Source organism: Helianthus annuus, chromosome 13 (assembly GCF_002127325.2).
Source record: "Helianthus annuus cultivar XRQ/B chromosome 13, HanXRQr2.0-SUNRISE, whole genome shotgun sequence".
In the NCBI taxonomy this organism is placed as follows: domain Eukaryota; kingdom Viridiplantae; phylum Streptophyta; class Magnoliopsida; order Asterales; family Asteraceae; genus Helianthus; species Helianthus annuus.
The window spans coordinates 112,538,595-112,561,183 of record NC_035445.2 but is presented as its reverse complement, the minus strand read 5'-3'; the positions used below and the strand labels follow the sequence as shown (position 1 = coordinate 112,561,183).

The window sequence follows — 22,589 nt, the reverse complement described above, 5'->3', positions numbered from 1 at the left end:
TAAAGTTAATCAATCAAAAATCAAGTTAATCGATTCATCAATCGAACTCGAGATTCGAATTATACGAATTTTGGTATGGATATACGTGTGTGTGCGCCTTATGTGTTACTTGTGCGTGTTTACTTTATGTTTGGTGTGGTATTCAAGCGAATCAGTCGAAAATCGAATCGAAACTCGAAAGGCAATCGAACTCAATCGAAACCGACATCAAAACATGACCTATAGAAGATTGTATGTTAGATATAGTAGTTGGGACTGAAAGTAATTTGACTAGGAACTCTAGCGTATTCGTATCATCATCGAAACATCGAAAACCGTCGCGAAATACTAAAGAGGGGTCGCGGATCGAACAGGAGGCACCCTGATCGAACAGGCCAGCCGATCAGCTAGCATGTTCCTAGCCGATCGAGCAGACCATTTGATCGAAACTCCTGGCCGATCGGCTGACACTTTCCTCTTTTGGAGCCTATAAATAGCCCTGTCATTGTCACCCTTACTATTTTTGGAAAGCTCTGACCGAACCAGCCTTGTTCTTCACCTTTTCTCAGATTTCTCTCAACTCCGGTAAGTTTTCACTCTAATTCTTGTACGTTTTTGATCATTACATGATTCTACACCTTTCTATCTTTCAAAACTTGATTTCTAACCGTGAAATCACCAAGATCTAAGTGTTCTTGGGTGATGTCATCATGGTGCTCTTGAAGAACATCATGCTTTGGCCTCATTCAACCATGAATAGCTTGAATCTGACCGATTTCCACATAAACAAACTAACGTTTGTAAGAATCTTAACATATTCATGGAAAGATTTCCAACTTTTCTTCAACATTTTACACTCAAAACCTTAAAACCGATAGAAACGGAGCTCGAACCAACTAACTAATCATTCTAACGGTTAAAAGGTTCAAGATTCGGTTACTATCTACAAGGTTCACCGATTTCGGGTTAAACATCCAACTTACCGTTCCGAACAGCTCACTAGCCGGACTTGGGTAATTCCTGTCCGAACCGGAGAAACAAGTAAGAACCCACGTTCTACGGTTTAACTTGCTATCAAAATATCTCAAAATCATATCAAAACAACCAAAACAGCCAAGTGTTGGACGAAAGGCCGACCAGGTCAGAATTGCTGGCCGAACGGCTAGGCTATTCGAACAGCCCAGCCGATCGAACATACCAGCCGATCGACCGGGCCAGCCGATCGGCTAACACCAGGTCCCACACTTTTCAAACTTTATGAAGTATGCTATTGACGAGGTGATGTTCGATCGAGTATGCTACTCGATTGGTAAACATTACTCTTCGGATCATGAGATACTGTGCTTCAACACTTAATCGATTTTGCAACTCGTTCGTAGTATGGAATGCCAGCCGATCGAACAGCCTGTTCGATCGAGTGACATCCTGCTGAGAACTACTGCTGAAGTTCCTAACTGATCGGTTAAGCTGGCCGATCGAACAGACTGTTCGATTGATCGACCTGAAAGGTAAGAACACTTCAGTGTTCTCAAATGCTACAACAAAAACTTCAAAAGTTCAAACCATCATACACAAACACATCTAAGGAAGAAACAATCCACTCGAATGGACCAGCCGATCGAGCCTACCGGCTGATAGAACAGGACTGTTCAAACGGACAAACCAGCCGATCGAGCAGCCCGTTCGATCGAACCTGCCGTTCGATCGACCAGCTTATTCGATCCATTTATACTTATTTGCATTTCCGCGTCACTCATTGTTGCGACATCGAACCATTCAGGCTAATCCTACTCTCAGCGCTCCCTTCAATCCATAACCAATCACTGTGAGTATACTCGAACCCTTTTTGCTTTAGCACTTTTGGGTGTTACATACGTTACCTATCAAAATCACAATCGAACACACTATTCAAACTATTTGAACGCTAACCGATTGCATGTATTACGTGACTAAATGTATGCTTGTTGTTATGTTTACACGTGGAATGCTGTCTACCTGCCTTAGCAACGTAGTACTATAGTTTGGACTCAGCACCCGTTCACACGGGGGTTGTTAAGGACAATTACTTGCATGGATTACGGTGGTAATCATATATTGTGAACTGTCTCAGACAGTCAACCCGCAGTCGTTGGTATCGATAGGTCCATGTCGATAATTAACATGCATCATTTCCCTCTGTGTACGTGCTGGTTATGCGTAAATTATTCGAACTCTATATGCTATTATCAAACTTGTATGCTCACCTTTACATTTTATGTATTGACATTATTTTAACGTATGTGACAGGTGTTTAGGATATTTGCTTGTTAGGGAAGTGAAGCTAGAATAAGTTTCTAGAAGCCCCCAACAAATAGTTGTCTGCCAAGAACAAGCGTCTGGGGCATAGTTGTCTGTAGATCTTGTCCTCTGGCAATACAACCAGGAAGTCAATAGAATAGGGGTCTAGAAGCAGATAAACAATTGCTGTATTTATATTTGAATCTGAGTTGTCGGAATAGGATTAATTGTTTGGATGTTATCTGTAATAACTTGTTATTTATTCGGGATACGGTATGGGACGTATCACTTTAAACTGAATTTGTATTAATAGTTGTTGTGGAAACTTCTGGACAATCTGTTTCGCTCAGTGCCATGCCCCGATGATTCCGCCATCGGTTGGGGTGTGACAGATTGGTATCAGAGCCATAACTATAGGGAATTAGGTAATACACGACCTAGTCCGGGTCGCTGTCATAGAGACCTAGACTGTAGTTAGGAACCATCAGACCAAGTTTATGTGCTTTATTCTACAATCCTTCGCTACCACTGCACTCGAATTTTCAATGAAAGTTAAGCAATTTGGTCAGGAATAGGCGTGAAAACCACAAACTCCCGATTAAATTGTCTGACTTATGATGATTTCATCCATTTACTCATGCTCATTCTGATATTTTCGATAACCTACGAGGAGAATTATACCAAATCAGGAGTGGAATCCATATTTTGATGAATAATCCCCTCTATTTTATTAAATTTGTTCCGAACTTCATTGTATCTCACCAACGCTTCGACGGACTCCAACGACCTGAACTCACAAGTACGACCTAAAGGATGCGTGTGGAATGCCCAAGAATCGAGGCAGAAACACGGCCCTTAAAGTCAAAAGTGACGACAAGTCTAATGTGAATAGTCGAATCGCTTTGGGTAGTCGATGTCTAGTAGCCGCAGAAGATCCAATTTCCAATTTTTGGTATTTTGACTCGTTGATTTTATGTGTTTCTGTGTGCTTTATCTGTTTACGTGCTTATATTTTCAATATTATTCGATTTTGCTGCTATTTCAATCAACACACACGACTCACATTGCTATTCTATCTCACTTCGATACCCAATTACGATCTAGACGGTGTTATGCTATGTTATGACTAAGGTAGGCTATATTATACGATACTATCCAGTATGCTATACGCGATTGCTATACGAACGACACGCGAGCTTTGAATGATAGGTTTCTGTATTCTGACTGCATCTGTGAATAAATACCTAGGTGCTTATGTGCTTCTGTGTTTATGTGACTCTGTGCTTACGTGCTCCTGTGCTTACGTGTATCTGTGGTTATGTGCCTATGTGTTTATGTGATACGTGTTTCGACGTGTTCCTAAGCTTTAGTAAGTAGTAGACGTGTGAGGTGAGATTCGATTTTGATGTGTCTAAGACCTACGACGATGTCTATTGCAGACCATGTCGTCATCCGGACACCGAACCCCACTTACTCCAAGAAAAGAGAGACAGACGTCTTGCTGCTATCATCGCCAAACAAGTAGCTAAAGCCGTGAGCGATGTTTACGAAAACGTCAGCAAATCATCTGAGGAGTCGAGAACTGAAGCTCCCAAAGATGTTGCCAAGACTGTTTTCAGCTTCAAACAGTTCAAGGCATGCGGGCCAAAGGAATTCACCGGAGAAGATGGCCCCACCGCTATGTTTCAATGGTTTGATTCCATCGAAGTCAGCCTGCGCCAAAGCGACTGTCCTGAGAATCTTCGCACACTCAATGCTACTGGCGTCTTCCAGTCCCGTGCTCTAGACTGGTGGACGGCCGAACGAAACAAGCGCGGAAATGATGCAGCTTACGAGCTGACATGGAAAGAGCTGAAAGCCATTATGATGGACGAATTCTGCCCTCCCCATGAACGCCAAAAGCTGGAGGACGAGTTTTGGAACATCAAGCAGGAGGCTGGAGACAATGCTGCCCTGACTGCTCGCTTTAAACAGCTTAGCATCATCTGTCCTGATCAGGTCAAGACCCCAGATCAAACCATCAAGAAGTACATTCGAGCCCTGCCCGACTGTGTAGCCGACTTTTTTCACGCCGCCAAGCCAGCAACGATTGAAGAGACTTACTTACTCGCCGCTGAGATCAACGACAAGCGAGTGAAGTCTGGTTTTTGGGATAAGCAAACCAAGTCTCTGCACCAAGCCACCGCAGCACCCACCGACTCATCTGCTCAATCCTCCAAGTCTTCAAGAAGAAAGAAGAAGCACAACAACAACAGCTCCAGCAACAAGAGCTGTGCTGCCGCAACAACTGCTGCTCCTCTACAAGCTGTACCAGCTCAGCAGCAACAACACCACCGCTCAGCTCCAGTGATCAATGCACCGCCAGCGAAGCGTGCATACACAGGCCCTCACCCACTCTGCCCGACATGCTCGTATCATCATCCAATGGGTCTAGCCTGTCGTTTTTGCGCTCACTGCAACCTTTACGGTCATTTCACTGCGAACTGTCGCTATGGTCCCCGTCAAGCCCCGGTTCAAGCTATTGTTAACCAAGCTCTACTCCCTGCCCCTCAAGGCCAACAAGCAGCTCAAGCACCTGCAGTCAATGCTCGAGTCTGCTTTGCATGTGGTGACCCTAACCACTTTGCAAACAGGTGCCCAAACAGGGTGGTTAAGTAAGAGCCCCAGCAGCCCCATCAGCAACAACAGCAGCCCCAGCAACAGCAGCAAGCAGCCCATGCTTGAACCTTCAACATCAATGCCCGTCAGGCTCAGGCGGATAACAACGTGGTTAATGGTACGTTCCTTGTGAATGGTATTTATGCATCATGTTTGTTTGATACTGGAGCCGATAACTGCTTTGTGTCGTTTGAATTCGGGAAGCTCCTTAGTCGTAAGCGCTCTTATTTGTCCTCGTCATTCGAAGTCGAAGTCGCTACAGGAAGAACTGTCGCAGTTAACTCTATTCTTCGTGATTGTACCCTAGAGCTCAACAATCACATCTTTCCAATCGACCTCATTCCGATGCAACTCGGAAGTTTCGACGTCATAGTAGGCATGGACTTTCTTCGTGAAAACCATGCTGAAGTTGTGTGCTTTGAAAAGATGATTCGATTCTCGCTTGCAAATGGTGATCTTTTATGTGTATACGGTGAAACAGCGTCGAAGGGTCTCAAGCTTATGTCATGTGTTCAAGCCAGCAAGTATCTCCGCAAGGAATACCGAGCCTTCTTGGCCAACATCGTAGTAGCAGAGAAGGGAAAGAAAAAGAAAGTTGAAGTCCAAGATGTTCCAGTGGTCCGTGAGTTTCCTCAGGTGTTCCCTGACGATCTCCCCGGACTACCGCCAAGTCGTGATATCGACTTCCGTATTGACCTCCTTCCTGGAGCTAACCCCGTTGCCAAAGCTCCGTATCGACTCGCTCCATCCGAAATGCGGGAACTCTCGAACCAACTCCAGGAATTACTCGAAAAAGGCTTTATTCGCCCAAGCACCTCTCCTTGGGGAGCGCCAGTCCTTTTCATCAAAAAGAAGGACGGGTCGTTCCGGATGTGCATCGATTATAGGGAACTGAATAAGCTAACCATTAAGAACCGATACCTTTTGCCTCGAATCGATGACTTATTTGATCAGCTGCAAGGTGCCAAGTGTTTCTCGAAGATCGATATGCGTTCAGGCTATCATCAATTGCGGATTCAAGAGGAAGACATCCCCAAAACCGCTTTTCAAACCCGATATGGCCACTACGAATTCGTTGTTATGCCTTTTGGTTTAACTAACGCACCCGCGGTTTTTATGGATCTGATGAATCGCGTGTGTAAGCCTTTCTTAGACCGTTTCGTCATCGTGTTCATTGACGATGTCTTGATCTATTCCAAATCGAAGGCTGAACACGCGCAGCATCTACGTTTGGTTCTCGAGTTACTTCAGGGGAACCAACTCTACGCCAAGTTCTCCAAGTGTGAATTCTGCTTAGAGGAGGTTCAGTTTCTGGGTCACATTGTGAATAGTCAGGGAATACACGTCGATCCCGCGAAGATTGAAGCCGTCAAAAGTGGATTACGCCTAAGAACCCATCTGAAGTTCGTTCTTTTCTCGGACTAGCGGGCTATTACTGAAGATTTATTGAAGGATTCTCCAAAATCGTTGTGTCGCTTACCGCTCTCACTCAGAAAGACAAGCCTTTTGTGTAGGGAACCGCACAAGAATCTGCCTTTCAAACCCTCAAGCTTATGCTGTGCAACGCTCCGATTCTTACGCTGCCCGACGGAAGCAACGATTTCATTGTCTACTGTGATGCTTCCAACCTTGGTCTTGGTTGTGTCCTCATGCAGCGAGACAAGGTTATAACTTACGCATCTCGACAGCTCAAGATCCACGAGAAGAACTATACAACCCATGACCTCGAGCTAGGCGCGGTTGTCTTTGCATTAAAGATTTGGCGGCACTACCTGTATGGCACTAAGTGTACAATCTACACTAATCACAGGAGTTTACAACATATCTTCAATCAAAGGGAACTTAATATGCGTCAACGCCGATGGGTAGAACTCCTCAACGATTACGACTGTGAGATTCGTTATCACCCAGGCAAAGCGAATTATTGCTGACGCACTCAGCAGGAAGAGTTACGTGCTCAGCATCCGAAACGTTCAAGCATAGCATAACCTCGAAGCTCTTATTCGCGAAGCTCAACATGCTTGCTTTAACGAGCGTACATTGAAGAGAGAGAGAATCTATCACGATGGAGCTCAGTTAGTAAGCAAAGCTGATGGGATATTCTACTATCTGGACCGAATTTGGATCCCTAAACAGACCGATTTGCGAAAGGTTATCATGAATGAAGCCCACAAATCTCGATACTCCATTCATCCCGGTGCTGACAAGATGTACCAGGATTTTCGTTATAAGTACTGGTGGCCGGGTATGAAACGTGATATCGCTCTTTACGTTGGAAGTTGCTTAACTTGCGCAAGAGTCAAGGCTGAACATCAAAGACCTTCTGGCTTACTCGAGCAACCGCCGATACCTATATGGAAGTGGGAGAGTATAGCTATGGATTTCATAACGAAACTCCCACCCACGCCATCAGGTCACGACAGTATTTGGGTTATAGTTGATCGTCTAACCAAATCAACCCAATTTTTGCCAATACGAGAAGACTACAAGGTGGAACGACTAGCCCAAATCTACACCGACGAGATCATTTGTAATCATGGTATGCCTCGCGACATTATCTATGACCGTGATGCTCGGTTTACTTCTCGGTTGTGGGAAACGTTTCAAGCGGCCCTTGGTACGTCGCTTAATCTGAGTACTGCATTCCATCCTCAAACTGACGGACAGACTGAGAGAACGATCCGCACTCTTGAAGACATGCTCCGGGCGTGTGTCATAGATTTTGGTGGTAATTGGAACAAGCACCTGCCATTGGTTTAATTCTCGTACAATAACAGCTATCATGCCAGCATCCAGATGACACCTTTCGAGGCCTTATATGGTAGGAGATGTCGATCGCCTATTGTGTGGCACGAGATCGGTCACTCGCAACTAACCGGTCCCGAGATCCTACAAGAAACGACTGATAAGATCCACCAGATTCGAGACAACTTGGTAAAAGCTCGAAGTAGACAGAAAATTTACGCCGATAGAAGACGCAAGCCCCTTGAATTTGACGTTGGCGACTACGTACTCCTAAAGGTATCCCCTTGGAAGGGTGTAGTCAGATTCGGCAAGAAAGGGAAACTAGCGCCTCGATATGTTGGACCCTTTAAGATTCTGGAAAGGATCGGAAAAGTCGCCTACAGACTCGAACTACCGGAGGAACTCAGTAACGTCCACCCGACTTTCCATGTGTCTAACCTCCGAAAATGCCTTGCTGAGCATGATCTAATCGTACCACTTGACGATCTTCAGGTTAACGAAACCTTACACTTCGTGGAAATGCCTGTCGAAATCATGGATCGCCAAACCAAGCAACTCAGGCGCTCACGCATCCTATCGTGAAGGTCCGATGGGAAGGCAAACGAGGCGCGGAGTTCACTTGCGAACTCGAAAGCGACATGAAGGCCAAGTACCCGCAGTTGTTTAAATAGATCTGAAGCGTCAAATTGGTAAAATGACTCACGGTGATGTGCAGCTTCGAGCCTAATTTCGGGACGAAATTCCCTAAACAAGGGGAGGTTGTAACACCCTGTGTTTTCGAATGCCAAAGTCAAAGTCAAAGTCCAAGTCAACTTTGACTCCTTGACTGTAATTAGTCGATTCTGTGTTTTATTTGTATTATGTGGAGTAAGTGCTGTCTAAACAAAATGATCGAATGTTTAATCAATGCGACCGATTTACGACTGTGAATAGTAGGAAGTAACAATGCGATAAAGTTAATCAATCAAAAATCAAGTTAATCGATTCAACAATCGAACTCGAGATTCGAATTATGCGAATTTTGGTATGGATATACGTGTGTGTGTGCCTTATGTGTTACTTGTGCGTGTTTACTTTATGTTTGGTGTGGTATACAAGCGAATCAGTCGAAAATCGAATCAAAACTCGAAAGGCAATCGAACTCAATCGAAATCGACATCGAAACATGACCTATAGAAGATTGTATGTTAGATATAGTAGTTGGGACTGAAAGTAATTTGACTAGGAACTCTAGCGTATTCGTATCATCATCGAAACATCGAAAACCGTCGCGAAATACTGAAGAGGGGTCGCGGATCGAACAGGAGGCACCCTGATCGAACAGGCCAGCCGATCGGCTAGCATGTTCCTAGCCGATCGAGCAGACCATTCGATCGAAACTCCTGGCCGATCGGCTGACACTTTCCTCTTTTGGAGCCTATAAATAGCCCTGTCATTGTCACCCTTACTATTTTTGGAAAGCTCTGACCGAACCAGCCTTGTTCTTCACCTTTTCTCAGATTTCTCTCAACTCCGGTAAGTTTTCACTCTAATTCTTGTATGTTTTTGATCGTTACATGATTCTACACCTTTCTATCTTTCAAAACTTGATTTCTAACCGTGAAATCACCAAGATCTAAGTGTTCTTGGGTGATGTCATCATGGTGCTCTTGAAGAACATCATGCTTTGGCCTCATTCAACCATGAATAGCTTGAATCTGACTGATTTCCACATAAACAAACTAAGGTTTGTAAGAATCTTAACATATTCATGGAAAGATTTCCAACTTTTCTTCAACATTTTACACTCAAAACCTTAAAACTGATAGAAACGGAGCTCGAACCAACTAACTAATCATTCTAACGGTTAAAAGGTTCAAGATTCGGTTACTATCTACAAGGTTCACCGATTTCGGGTTAAACATCCAACTTACCGTTCCGAACAGCTCACTGGCCGGACTTGGGTGATTCCTGTCCGAACTGGATAAACAAGTAAGAACCCACGTTCTACGGTTTAACTCGCTATCCAAATACCTCAAAATCATATCAAAACAACCAAAACAGCCAAGTGTTGGACGAAAGGCCGACCAGGTCAGAATTGCTGGCCGAACGGCTTCGAACAGCCCAGCCGATCGAACATACCAGCCGATCGACCGGGCCAGCCGATCGGCTAACCCCAGGTCCCACACTTTTCAAACTTTATGAAGTATGTTATTGACGAGGTGATGTTCGATCGAGTATGCTACTCGATTGGTAAACATTACTCTTCGGATCATGAGATACTATGCTTCAACACTTAATCGATTTTGTAACTCGTTCGTAGTATGGAATGCCAGCCGATCAAACAGGCTGTTCGATCGAGTGACAGCCTGTTTGATCGAGAACTACTGCTGAAGTTCCTAACCGATCGGTTAAGCCGGCCGATCGAACAGACCGTTCGATCGATCGACCAGACCGTTCGATCGATCGACCTGAAAGGTAAGAACACTTCAGTGTTCTCAAATGCTACAACAAAAACTTCAAAAGTTCAAACCATCATACACAAACACATCTAAGGAAGAAACAATCCACTCGAATGGACCAGCCGATCGAGCCTACCGGCCGATCGAACAGGACTGTTCAAACGGACAAACCAGCCGATCGAACAGCCCGTTCGATCGAACCTGCCGTTCGATCGACCAGCCTATTCGATCCATTTACACTTGTTTGCATTTCCGCGTTACTCATTGTTGCGTCATCGAACTATTCAGTCTAATCCTACTCTCAGCGCTCCCTTCAATCCATAACCAATTACTGTGAGTATACTCGAACCCTTTTTGCTTTAGCACTTTTGGGTGTTACATACGTTACCTATCAAAATCACAATCGAACACACTATTCAAACTATTTGAACGCTAACCGATTGCATGTATTACGTGACTAAATGTATGCTTGTTGTTATGTTTACACGTGGAATGCTGTCTACCTGCCTTAGCAACGTAGTACTATAGTTTGGACTCAGCACCCGTTCACACGGGGGTTGTTAAGGACAATTACTTGCATGGATTACGGTGGTAATCATATATTGTGATCTGTCTCAGACAGTCAACCCGCAGTCGTTGGTATCGATAGGTCCATGTCGATAATTAACATGCATCATTTCCCTCTGTGTACGTGCTGGTTATGCGTAAATTATTCGAACTCTATATGCTATTATCAAACTTGTATGCTCACCTTTACGTTTTATGTATTGACATTATTTTAACGTATGTGACAGGTGTTTAGGATATTTGCTTGCTAGGGAAGTGACGCTAGAATAAGTTTCTAGCAGCCCCCAACAAATAGTTGTCTGCCAAGAACAAGCGTCTGGGCCACAGTTGTCTGTAGATCTTGTCCTCTGGCAATACAACCAGGAAGTCAACAGAATAGGGGTCTAGAAGCAGATAAACAATTGTTGTATTTATATTTGAATCTGAGTTGTCGGAACAGGATTAATTGTTTGGAGGTTATCTGTAATAACTTGTTATTTATTCGGGATACGGTATGGGACGTATCACTTTAAACTGAATTTGTATTAATAGTTGTTGTGGAAACTTCTGGACAATCTGTTTCGCTCAGTGCCATGCCCCGATGATTCCGCCATCGGATGGGGTGTGACAATTTAAAGTTAACGTATTAACTTTCTATATAAACTTCAAGGTTGGACACACGAGGGACTTATCTCATCATAACGCAAAGTTATATTAGAATAACTTTCTACCCAGATAGTAATGTTGAAACTTGAGGGACTAAAAGTGGAAATAAACAAAAATTATAATCTTTTATAATTCAAACATCACCCTAGGCTCCTAACCTCACTTTCGTGACACACACTTCCACCCGAAACTCCACCTTCGCGACACCCTTGGAACCCGAACCCAAACACCTTCGGCCCTCACCTATGATCTTCGGCCCATCCTTGTCTTCGGCCCAACCGCAACATCGCATAACAAGTTATAAAAACATGCAGAACCCTAGCAGCTCATAACCCTCACAATCGATGACTCCATCTCTTCTCTCGGCTCCCTTTATCGACGAACACACACACACGAAGTCTCTCTTCTCTCGGCCTCTCCTCTTTCTCGTAGCCTCTACATCGCTCTTGGTAACCTATCGTTACCTTGTTTGTAGTTTATGATCACTTATACACAAGTTCTTGGTTTCGTTTGTTAATTCTGTGAGTACTTGAATACATGAAAACATGATACATGAAAACTAGCGCTGGTTAGAATCAAGTTCTTGATAGTATATGAAGTTTGATGATTAGTAGGTTACGTATATATGCATGCATAGGGTTAGGGTTTTGGTTCGTTACATGATAATGATGGTAACTTGTTGTTAGTTCTGATGTATTTGATGTTATACATGACATAGTAGTTGAAATTGTGTTAAACATGATCAAGAACACGTTTTAATAAAGAGTTGTTTGTAAACAGCTTCTTTGTAGATTTTTAAGTTAACTTATATCGGTTGTTTCTTCGTCAAAACCTAACGAAAACGAGTGGTTCTTGAGTCTAGAATCAAGCCCAACGAATTTTCTTTAAAACGCCACTCGTCTTGTATGTTTGTGACAAGCTTTGGTCAGTCAAATAATTAAAACGGAATCGATGGTGCAGGCTGAGTTTTTGCGCAAAAAAGAGGCCTTATGTTTAGGGTCATAACTCGGTCAATAATTGGAGTTAATTTCTAAACATTTTGTTTTAGATAAATGTAAGAGATCATGAGATGCTCTAACTTGAATTTTGTTAAACAAATCAACGAGGATTTTTATATAAAATAAACCGTAAACTGTCGACAAAATGTGATGAATTTAACCTTTATGTGCTATATGAATTTTGGTGTTTTTTCTGTGAACATTTAGGCCTTGAGAGAAAATATACAAGGTCAAATGGACTAAATGACATGTCTCATGAATTATTCGTAATTTTTATAGTCCTTTTACTATTTTAAACAAAATCACAAAACAACTTAAATACGGACGTTGAGTCGAAACTGTTGAAACTTCGTATTAATGTTTGTAGATGTGTCCACTTGTTACCATACGGTGTAGTGTGATACCTAGACAAGCATCATTAATCATGTTACATGATATGACTCATGTACACAAGTACATACCTGCACGAACGTGTAATTAAAAATGTTTTCTTGTTAGTTTATAAAAATATTTTTTTTATATTTTTTTAATAAAAAATTTACCAAACAAAATTAAACATAAAATGTATAAAACAAATTTATTAAATTTAAAAACATTACACAAACCACATAATTAAACCTAAACAAACCATGCAATTAAAGCTAAACACATCAGATAATTAAATCTAAACAAGAAGAGATGATTAAACCTAAACACACCAGTTAATTAAACCTAAACAAGACTGGATAATTAAACCTAATCGTCAACCCCTGAACCATTGGAATCGGCATCCGGAGGGGGAGTGGGTTTCATATGGAGATGGTTTCTTATTACTTGTCAGCCTGCGACGTGCATAAATCTTCTATTTTGTATGCTTTCGTATTCCCGACGGGCCCGGGAAATCGCTTATGCATTTGTTGCAAAACTAGCAGTTACAAAAGTAGCCGTTTGAAAAACAAGCCGTTGCAAAAGTAACCGTTGTAAGAATTAAATACTTTTACTATTTTATTTGAAATTATAATTAAATAAAAATACTAGATAACGGAAAAAAAATAAAAAAATAAATAATTAGCTAATTATTTTGTTACGAGTTTTATCTTTTTTAATATATAATTATAATTATTAATTAAATAAAATAAAAATAGATTATATAAATTAGATATAGTTTAAATAAAATGAAAAGTAAGTGATGAGTTGGATAGTGAGGTGAAGGCTTGGAATAGTTTGAAATGGTTTATTGTTGGAGGAAAAAAATGAGGTTTGAAATGATGTGGCATGATGAGTAGACAGTGTGGAGCTTGGACCAAGTTTATTGTTGTGGATACTCTTAGTTAGTTAATGATCAAGTTCTTATATGACAATGACGTGAAAGTCATGTGGCAATTAGTTTATCTAATTCGTTTAGAATAAAACAAACACAGATCAACTTATTCTAAAGAGTTAAATGGCATTTTAGTCCCTATGGTTTGGGCCATTTTGGCAGTTTAGTCCTAAGGTTTCATTTTTCGCCTGTGGATACAAAAAGGTTTCACCATTGCGATTTTACTCCAATTGGTTAACTTCATCCATTTTTTTGTTAATGAGTAGGGCAATTCGGTCATTTTATATGTAATTTTATTAACTAGAAAGGGCAATTCCGCCATATACAATGCCCGAATTGTCCTTCACGTTAACATAGAAAATGGATGAAGTTAAACCAGTGGACTAAAATGGAAATGATGAAATCTTTTTGGACCCACAGGAGAAAAATGAAATCATTAGACTAAACTGATAAAATAGCCTAAAGTTCCAAACTACATAAACTAAAATAGCATTTAACTCTATTCATTTTTTTTACTATCTTTGTTCTCTCAAGAAGACCAAAAGACGCTGGATTCTTAAACTGACCGTTGTCGGTGGCTCGACGGAGTGGTGATAATCTGGTTTAGCGTTCGAGGTCGCCGATAGTCGGCTTGACCTTTAATCCTAAACCGACTATCGTTCCTCCCATTCACCAACTGGGACGGGGTAAAAAATACTGAGTGTTCCGGGAGCAAGTCATTGGTGGCTCGACGAGAAGGTGTATATTGGGATGGGGTGTGAGGTTCGATCTGAGTCACATATCGGTTGGGGCTCTAAGTTTACCTTGCATTCTATCTTGACTCTCCAACGACTCCATTCGCCACTGGGATTCTGTTCCCTGGAGGTAATCTTATTCAAACATGGAAAGGAGACAGAGGGGAGGGCAAGAGTCATGGAGATGGAAGATTAAGAAAAACCACCGGAGATGAGGGACAGAACTACCAAAGATGAGGAATGGGAGACGTTGAGAAGGAAGAAAGGGAAGGAGAAAGAGGTTGAGGACCCAAGCACTACTATATTCTTAGCAAATCTACCGGATGAAGTGTCTGACAAAGAAATATGGTTGGAAATCAGAAGATGTGGATACTTGTCAGATGTGTACTTTCCTAAGAAAAGAGACTTAAAAGGTAAAAGATTTGCATTTGCAAGATTTAAAAAGATCAGAGATATCAGTAAATTGGTCCAAGCTTTAAACAATGTTTGGTTCGGGGATAAGAGGGTCAAGGCAAATGTGTCCAAGTTCCAAAGAGAAGAAGATAAGGGGGAAGGGGGAAACAAGAAGTATTATGAAGGTCAGTGGCGGCCAACGATGGCGGACGGGGAGAGACTGAGTAGGGCAAACAACTGGGGGGGGGGGGAGGTATGAAGGAATAGGAGGCAAGCAAGGAAGTAAGCAAAATGAACAGGACAAGTAAAGGCATCTAAACCACAAGACGGATGGAATAACGACAGGAGAGGTTGGTCTTATTCAGAAATTGTTGCAGGTGGAAGGAACAAAGATAGGAGAGACATGGTTATTGTAGAGGACCATACGACGGAGGACACGGCGGAATGGTGTAAGAGGACGTTAAGGATGGAAGCAAAATTAGTGAAGATTTTGTGTAGAGCAAAAGAGATTATTAGCAATCTATTTTTCAGACACGATGGAAATTAGATACCTTGGGGGATTGAGTATTTTAGTTACTTTTGGATCTCAAATGGTGACAACAGACTTTCTGAGGAATTACAATAAAGAGTGGGGAGAGTTCTTTAGTAATGGGAGGATGTGGAAGGAAGATGTGAACCATTACGAAAGGATTGTATGGGTTACCATCTATGGGGTGCCGGTTAGCTTAAGAAATAATCATAACATCAACAATATTGCAAGGCAAATCGGGAAGGTGGTAGAAGTGGGAGAGGTTAGTAAGGAAGATGGGAATTTGTCTATTGCCTATATTGGAATTATTGTTAACACTGGTAAGATGATAAACACTGAAGTTGAAGTTAAGTATAAGGAAACAATATTTAAATGTTGGATATCAGAAGTCCTGGGGAGTTGGTCACCGAAATTTGTAAACGATGAATCGGTGTTCGTTAATTTTCCGGTGGAAAATATGGCAGATGACGAAAATGAAGCTCAGCTAGTTGATAATGATGTAATCGATGAAAATGGGGAAGAAAGTGGGCCAAAAAATTCTCAAGCAGACGGTAGAGGGGAGAGTAATCCGGTGATCGGAGAGGAAGAGGATACGCCGGTGAACAGAGAAGAAGATGAAACGTTGGTGAACGGAGAAGGTGCATCGGAGAATGCAACTGGGGTGGAAAACGAAGGGGGCGGTGGGGAAGGAGAAACATTAAATGCAGATAGGAATTTTGGCGGCAATTGGAGGGAGATTTTTGCTGAATGCATGAGAAATGAAAAGACAACAGGTAACCTTAGCCCAAGGAATAATACTGATCCCAATAACAAGGAGGATATATGTGGGGACAATGGTGTAATAAAGTTTACAGCTGGGAATAGGGATATTGGTGAGACAATTGAAAGTGGGCCGGTAATTGATGATGGGCTAACAACCACTAATAGAAGATCAAACCAAAAAGGGGTTGGACCAAATATTACAGAGAATGGGCTGAATGATGATCCGTTTAATTTAGAAGAAATTATATGGGCCTCGAGTAAATGTTTGACTAAAAGGAAAAGAAAGAAAGGGGAGGATTCATGTGCGTTCACCAGATGTTATGCAGCGACACACAAGAGGACTCGAATGAATAATGGGAGTGGAATCAATGAGCAGGTGTTACCAGACGAGCTGACTGATCCGATTGACAGAACTTTGGATCTGAACGAAGAACCCACGTTTGATACGACGGAGGAAACAGATGCAACGCTAGAGACGGGGAAAAAGATAGGGGTAAGGGTTTCTAAGTTTCGGCCTGAACTTAGAAGGATAGTACAAGAGGAATTGGAGCTGAACGTTGAATCATGAATCTGTTGACAGTAAATATCAGAGGAATTGGGGGAACAGAAAAACCATTGTGGATTAGTAGGTTAGTAAAAGAACAAAAAGCGTCCTTTCTTTGTATACAAGAAACTCAGGTCTCCGACATAGATGAAGTAACAGTTGGGAGGTTTTGGGGACAAGTGGATATGGAATGGGTGGCTGTAGATGCCAGGGGAAGATCGGGAGGGTTAGTATCGGCCTGGGACCTGGGGGCATTCTCGAAGATAAGTGTCATTAAGAATGAGTCATTCCTGGTAGTGACAGGTCGTATTGCTGGAACTGAAATAGTGTTAAACATAGTAAATGTGTATGCTCCATGTGAGACAATACGCAGACGGATGTTATGGGAAGAATTGAAAAGAATCAAGGTCGAAAAAGAGGGTATGTGGGTAATGGCGGGGGACTTCGACGAAGTTAGAGAAGAAGCGGATAGGATGATATCAAGATTTGATAGCCATAGTGCGGGGATTTTCAATACTTTTATTGTGGAGACAGGAATGATGGAATACCAAATGGGGGGATATAAGTTCACATACATGCCGGATGATGGATCTAGCCTAAGTAAAACTGATAGGATCCTCGTCTGTGATGAATTTATGAACAAATGGCCAACGGCAAAATTCAAAGCAATATCAAGATACCTATCGGATCATAGCCCTCTATCTCTAATATGTTCCACTCCGGACTTTGGGCCGATACCATTCAGATTCTATAATAGTTGGCTTGAAATAAAAGGAATCGAGGAAGTTGTTCGCAAAGCTTTGGAGGGATATGAAACTGGTGACAGGACCATGAGGAACTTGGCGGATATTCTTAAAAAATTAAAAGTTGACATAAAACAGTGGAGGAAAGAATCTAAGTCAAGTGAAGAAAAGGAGCTGCAAGAGACGATGAAAGAAGTAGAAGATATTGAGAGGGCAGCGGAAACTAGAAGACTCGCAACAAATGAAAAGGAGAAAAGAATTCAAGGTAAGTGGAAACTAAAAAAGTATGAAAAAGGAGGATAAAAGACCTGAAACAGAAAGCGAAATTGAAGTGGGCAAAACTAGGAGATGAAAACTCAAAGTTTTTCCATGGAGTCATAAATTGCAGGAAAGCAAAAAATAGGATAAACACTTTATGGGTAAACGGGAGCATGGAAACGGAACCAAAGGCGATAAAGAAGGCAGTTTTGGAATTTAGACAGTTAATGAATGACCAGGCAAAAAAGTTGATTGAAGAGTTCTCTATAGAGGAAATAAAGGAAGCAGTGTGGGCTTGTGGCAGCGACAGGGCTCCTGGGCCCGATGGGTTTTCATTCAAGTTTATAAAGAGATTATGGGCTCAACTGGAAAAACACTTTGTGGGAGTTCTGAAGGAGTTCCATAAGAAGGCTCAAATTGGAAGAGGTTGCAACCCGTCATTTATTGCGCTAATACCAAAGACACGAGACCCAAAATCAGTAAGTGATTTTCGTCCTATTTCGTTGATTGGAGTCATATACAAAGTAATAGCTAAGGTCCTAGCAACAAGAATAAAAAAGATTATCCCATCCGTTGTGGCCCCGGTACAAACGGTGTTTGTGGAAGAAGGTCGATTTTTGATGGTCCTATCATAACGAGTGAAATTATCTCTTGGGCGAAAAAGAAAAAAAAACAAAAAATGTTTGTGTTTAAAGTGGATTTTGAGAAGGCATATGATTCAATAAATTGGAAGTTTCTCTTGGCGAACTTAAATGTCACACCCTGGCTTTTGCGGAAGCGTGGGTTTATTTGGTGTGACTTCTTAATACCATAGCAATTATCATAACCATGCTATATGAAAATAAAACACATGATGTTCGTCCATTCATCAAGTTTTAAAAGTTACCACGACAACATTGTTTAAAAGTCGGCACATAAACTTAATACAACCATGACATAATGGAAAACATGTTCAAATGACATAACAAAAGACTTGACTAGAAATACTGTTTAAGACTTGTAACCCGTCCAGGCAAGGGTCACACTTCCTAAACCCGGATGACATCATTATTCCTTACGCAACTTGACGTGATGCATACCTTGCCAGATCCACTAATTTCCTGAAATACATGTAGTTTGAAAAATCAACAAAAGTTGAGCGAGTTCATGTAAAAGTGAGTATGTATAAACCTTTAAAGTATGTATAAAAGTCCATGGTATGTAGCAATATGGAAAAAGAGATCACCAATGGGTTGCAAAGTCACTGGTATGTGTGAGAATGTGCAGGGAAACTCAAACCTAGCAAATTTGTTACCGGGCTTCGGCTGGAAGACATAGTCACCTCTATGGGCCGCCCCGGCCTCACGGGTGTGGGCTCCCTACACCCAAATAGATCTATCACTCTTGTGTCCCTCGGTCCTAACAACGAGGATTAATGGCCTCAAGTGTTGTACCAACCCCTCACATGATCTAGTAGTATAAACCCTCCCTACGCTAACCATACCGTGTAAATAAATGTTTGTAATAATATCGCATGTATTTCACCCCCGAAGTATAAAACTGAAAACAGTAAAGAGAAAAGGGGGAACATGAATTCACAGATGTGCGTCTCCTGAAATAGTCGTCAATCCAACTCAATCTGCTACGCGACGACCTACACGTACTAATGCCTATTAGACGGATGGGCCGTGCCTTGGCTTAGGGTTTAATGTTTTAGGAAAAATAGTTAGGCAACTATTTCGTATTCACACTTCTAAATTATTTTATAAGTATACTTCCTTCCCAAGGATGGGGGTATTTATACATGTACACGTTATAATTCCGAAAAAATATATTTTAAGTCTCACTTAGAACATATATTTTAATCACTTGTCTAAAACATTTTAATTCCAAAATATATATATTTTTCCCAAAAATATTATATTTTACCTCATACATTTTTCCAAAATAATACTTTATCAAAATATACGTATAAGAGTATTTTCCGAAATATTCATAAGTTACGTTTTAGCGTGTCGTAAAGCAACAATACTTGTGTAACTTAAATATTTATTTTGTGAGAGTGTTGGTATTATTTTGGAGTCGTAATTTTATGGTATTTTCAGGTTATATTATTTTTACCCTAAAAATAATATATCTAGTTCACATAATAAACAAACAATCACACAAGCGTTTTAGTATAAAATATATATATTCTAAATATATATTTATCAAATTTTATTTACGAAAATCCACCTCCGGTACTTGGTAATTCTTGAAATAAAAATCATGGCGAAGTTTATTTTGAAAACCAAGTTAAAAATATATTTGTAAACACTTTGTTAGAAAAATATTTCTAAGTGTTGAAATTCTAGAAAAATTTCACGAGAGTTTCCTTTGTAAATGGAGGTGTCCATGCTTTTTAGCATATCATTTTCTTTTGTAAAATCATTCAAAAGATCATCAACCAACAATATACAATCTCTAATTACCAATCTTGACAAAATAAGCATAAACAATAAACTTATGAACTTGAAAAATTTATAAACGCAAGTAGTAACTTACTAGCATAATTAGTAAGTCTTGTTACCTTTAAAAGTGTGATTAGTTTCTTAAAAGCTTTATTTTTAAAGGATTTGAACATTTACAACTTCTAGTCATGATTTCCAAAAATATTTCTTTGTGAAATTTCTTGTTACACAAGTGTTTATACACTTGTTTACTTACTAAAAATGTGTTTAGTTCGTAGAAGATCCGAGTTTTAACAAAACTTATTCCTTTCACTTGGTTCTTTCGAAAAACCACTCATAGATTTTTAGATCTACAAGTTTATAACTTTATTTTCCAAGAAATCACTTATTTGTTCAAGTTCAAAGTTCATGTGTGGATGTCCATCATCCACAACATTTTTAACCTTCACATCTTGCTAGTTCATGCCTTTGAACATGATCTAGCAAGTCCATGTGATGAATCATCTCATTTTTACTAACAAATAACATTCAATAATCATAACAACACAAGAACAACATGATTTCATCATCATTATAACACTACTTCATTTCTTTATCCATTCTTCATCCTTTATGTTTCAAGACTTGTTTAAGTTCTTTAGAGTTTCTTAATATTTTATCATTCTTTCAACTATTAACCACCAAAAATAAGAACAAGATGAAGATTTAAGGCACTTACTACTAGCACAAGGCTAGGGGAGTTTCAAAGCGAAAAAGTGATGGATAAAAGAAAACTAGAGCGGTCCTTGAGCTTCCGAGTGCACCAAGCTTAGTTGTTGGACCTCTTGCACCTTTGGGTATGTATGGTTTGTATGAAAAAGACTTGAAAGTGGTGGTATGGTGGTGTGGTGGTGGCGGCCGAACACAAGGGAGGAGAGAAGAAGGCGAGCTTGTTGGTGTGTGTTTGATGAAATGAAGTTCAAGACCCTAAGTATTTATTTATAATCCAAATTCATGCTTTAACCAACATGTAACATGTTTCTAATCATCCAACATTTGCAAATAAAATAATTAAAAGAAGTGTGGGGGTGTCCTACCCCACATAACTGTCGAAGAGGGAGGGGGGGTATGGGGTTGGGTTCCAATTCTTGGTTACAAGTTTAGTTAGAATCTAGTTAGGATTTAAAGGTTAAATTTGTATGTTAAGGTGTGTTATTTAATATAAAGTGTGTTAGGGTGTTCGGGGACCCTAACTAGCTCAGGAAAGTAAAAACAATGTGTTTGGCAATATTTTTATGTTCAAGCTAAAGTCCGGTTGTTCGGTTGGGTGTTGATCCGTTAAAGTGCTAAATTAGTCTACAAAGTGTCTTTTATATTATTTTTAGTGACACATTTAATTCCTAACACTTTGGAAAGTATCTAGGACTATTTTGTCAAGTTTTTGCACTTTACTAGCATTGTTAAATGCTGAGTTTTGTTATTTGGTGCAGAATTTTGCACTTAAAGTATGTTTTAGGCACTTCCGAGCACTGTAACTATCACCTAGTGACGCAGTTTTATGGTCCTCACTTCCCTACACTCCCTACTAGTGTAGTATTCTATCTCTTGCTCATACTGGCCTCAAAACATTGTCTGTCTAGGTGCTGGCATTGTTAGCATGTCTTTATGGTTACCGCTCACTGTGCTAACTGTGCTTTTGTGCATCAAGTTTGTCACTAATGTTCGTGTGTAATAAATAGAGTGACAGTTTAAAATGTGGTGCATGGGTATGTATGTATCAGAAAACAGAAAGCAGTTTAATCATAGTTGTAATCAAGCACAGTCATTAAGCATAAATTAATTATTAATTAATTGTACGGATACATGGAATTGTGAGGGTTGTTACATTAAAAGCGATGAAATTCCCGGTACTTTGGAGGAAATGGGTAGGTGCAAGCTTAAAGTCAAGTTGGACGTCGGTATTGGTAAATGGTTCCCCTACATCCGAGTTTAAGTTACAAAGAGGATTAAGACAGGGTGATCCACTGTCACCATTTTTATTTATTTTAGCCATGGAAGCTTTGGATGTAATCATGACTAGGGCTAGAGAAAGAGGAGCCTTCGAAGGAGTAAAACTGCCTAATGAAGGCCCATGTATATCACATCTTTGTTATGCGGACGATGTTATATTCATGGATGTATGGTCCAAAGCAAATATTCTAAACCTTAATAGGATTTTGAGATGCTTTTACTTGTGTTCCGGGCTAAAAGTGAACCTAAACAAATCAAGCCTATACGGGGTTGGGGTGGAGGAGGAGGAAGTTGAACTTATGGCTAAGAATCTAGGTTGTAAAGAAGGAAAATTACCGTTCGGCTTTCTTGGATTGACAATAGGTGCAAACATGAAAAGAGTGAAATTCTGGAAACCGGTGGGGGATAAGTTCAATAATAAACTTTCAGCATGGAAAGCTAAATGTCTATCTTTTGCCGGAAGATTGACTCTAGCAAAAATCGGTGATGGGAGCCTTGCCGAATTATTATTTATCGATGTACTATGCACCAAAGAAGGTTATACAATCATTGGAAGCGATTCATAGAGACTTCGTATGGGGTAGAAAAGACAGTATTA

The 22,589-nt window shown here is 40.7% G+C and overlaps 2 protein-coding genes across 2 annotated transcripts; both read left to right on the top strand.

The window, feature by feature from the left end:
- The first annotated feature begins 14,555 nt into the window (after positions 1-14,555).
- LOC110901488 (polyadenylate-binding protein, cytoplasmic and nuclear-like) lies at positions 14,556-15,284 on the top strand. Its single transcript, XM_022148315.1, has 2 exons — positions 14,556-14,922; positions 15,115-15,284. The coding sequence occupies exons 1-2, from the start codon at positions 14,556-14,558 to the stop codon at positions 15,282-15,284; spliced, it is 537 nt and encodes a 178-aa protein (XP_022004007.1).
- Positions 15,285-22,032: 6,748 nt separating this feature from the next.
- LOC110901489 lies at positions 22,033-22,557 on the top strand. The gene has a single exon (XM_022148316.1). It carries the CDS (start codon positions 22,033-22,035, stop codon positions 22,555-22,557), a length of 525 nt encoding a protein of 174 aa, XP_022004008.1.
- Positions 22,558-22,589: the final 32 nt, after the last annotated feature.

Excerpts from the sequence above, each read along its gene's own strand:
- LOC110901488 (XM_022148315.1), top strand. The coding sequence starts at position 14,556 with ATGAGGGACAGAACTACCAAAGATGAGGAATGGGAGACGTTGAGAAGG. Across the intron at positions 14,923-15,114 it reads AAACAAGAAGTATTATGAAG|GTGGAAGGAACAAAGATAGG; the intron begins GTCAGTGGCGGC and ends AAATTGTTGCAG.
- LOC110901489 (XM_022148316.1), top strand. The coding sequence starts at position 22,033 with ATGGAAGCTTTGGATGTAATCATGACTAGGGCTAGAGAAAGAGGAGCC.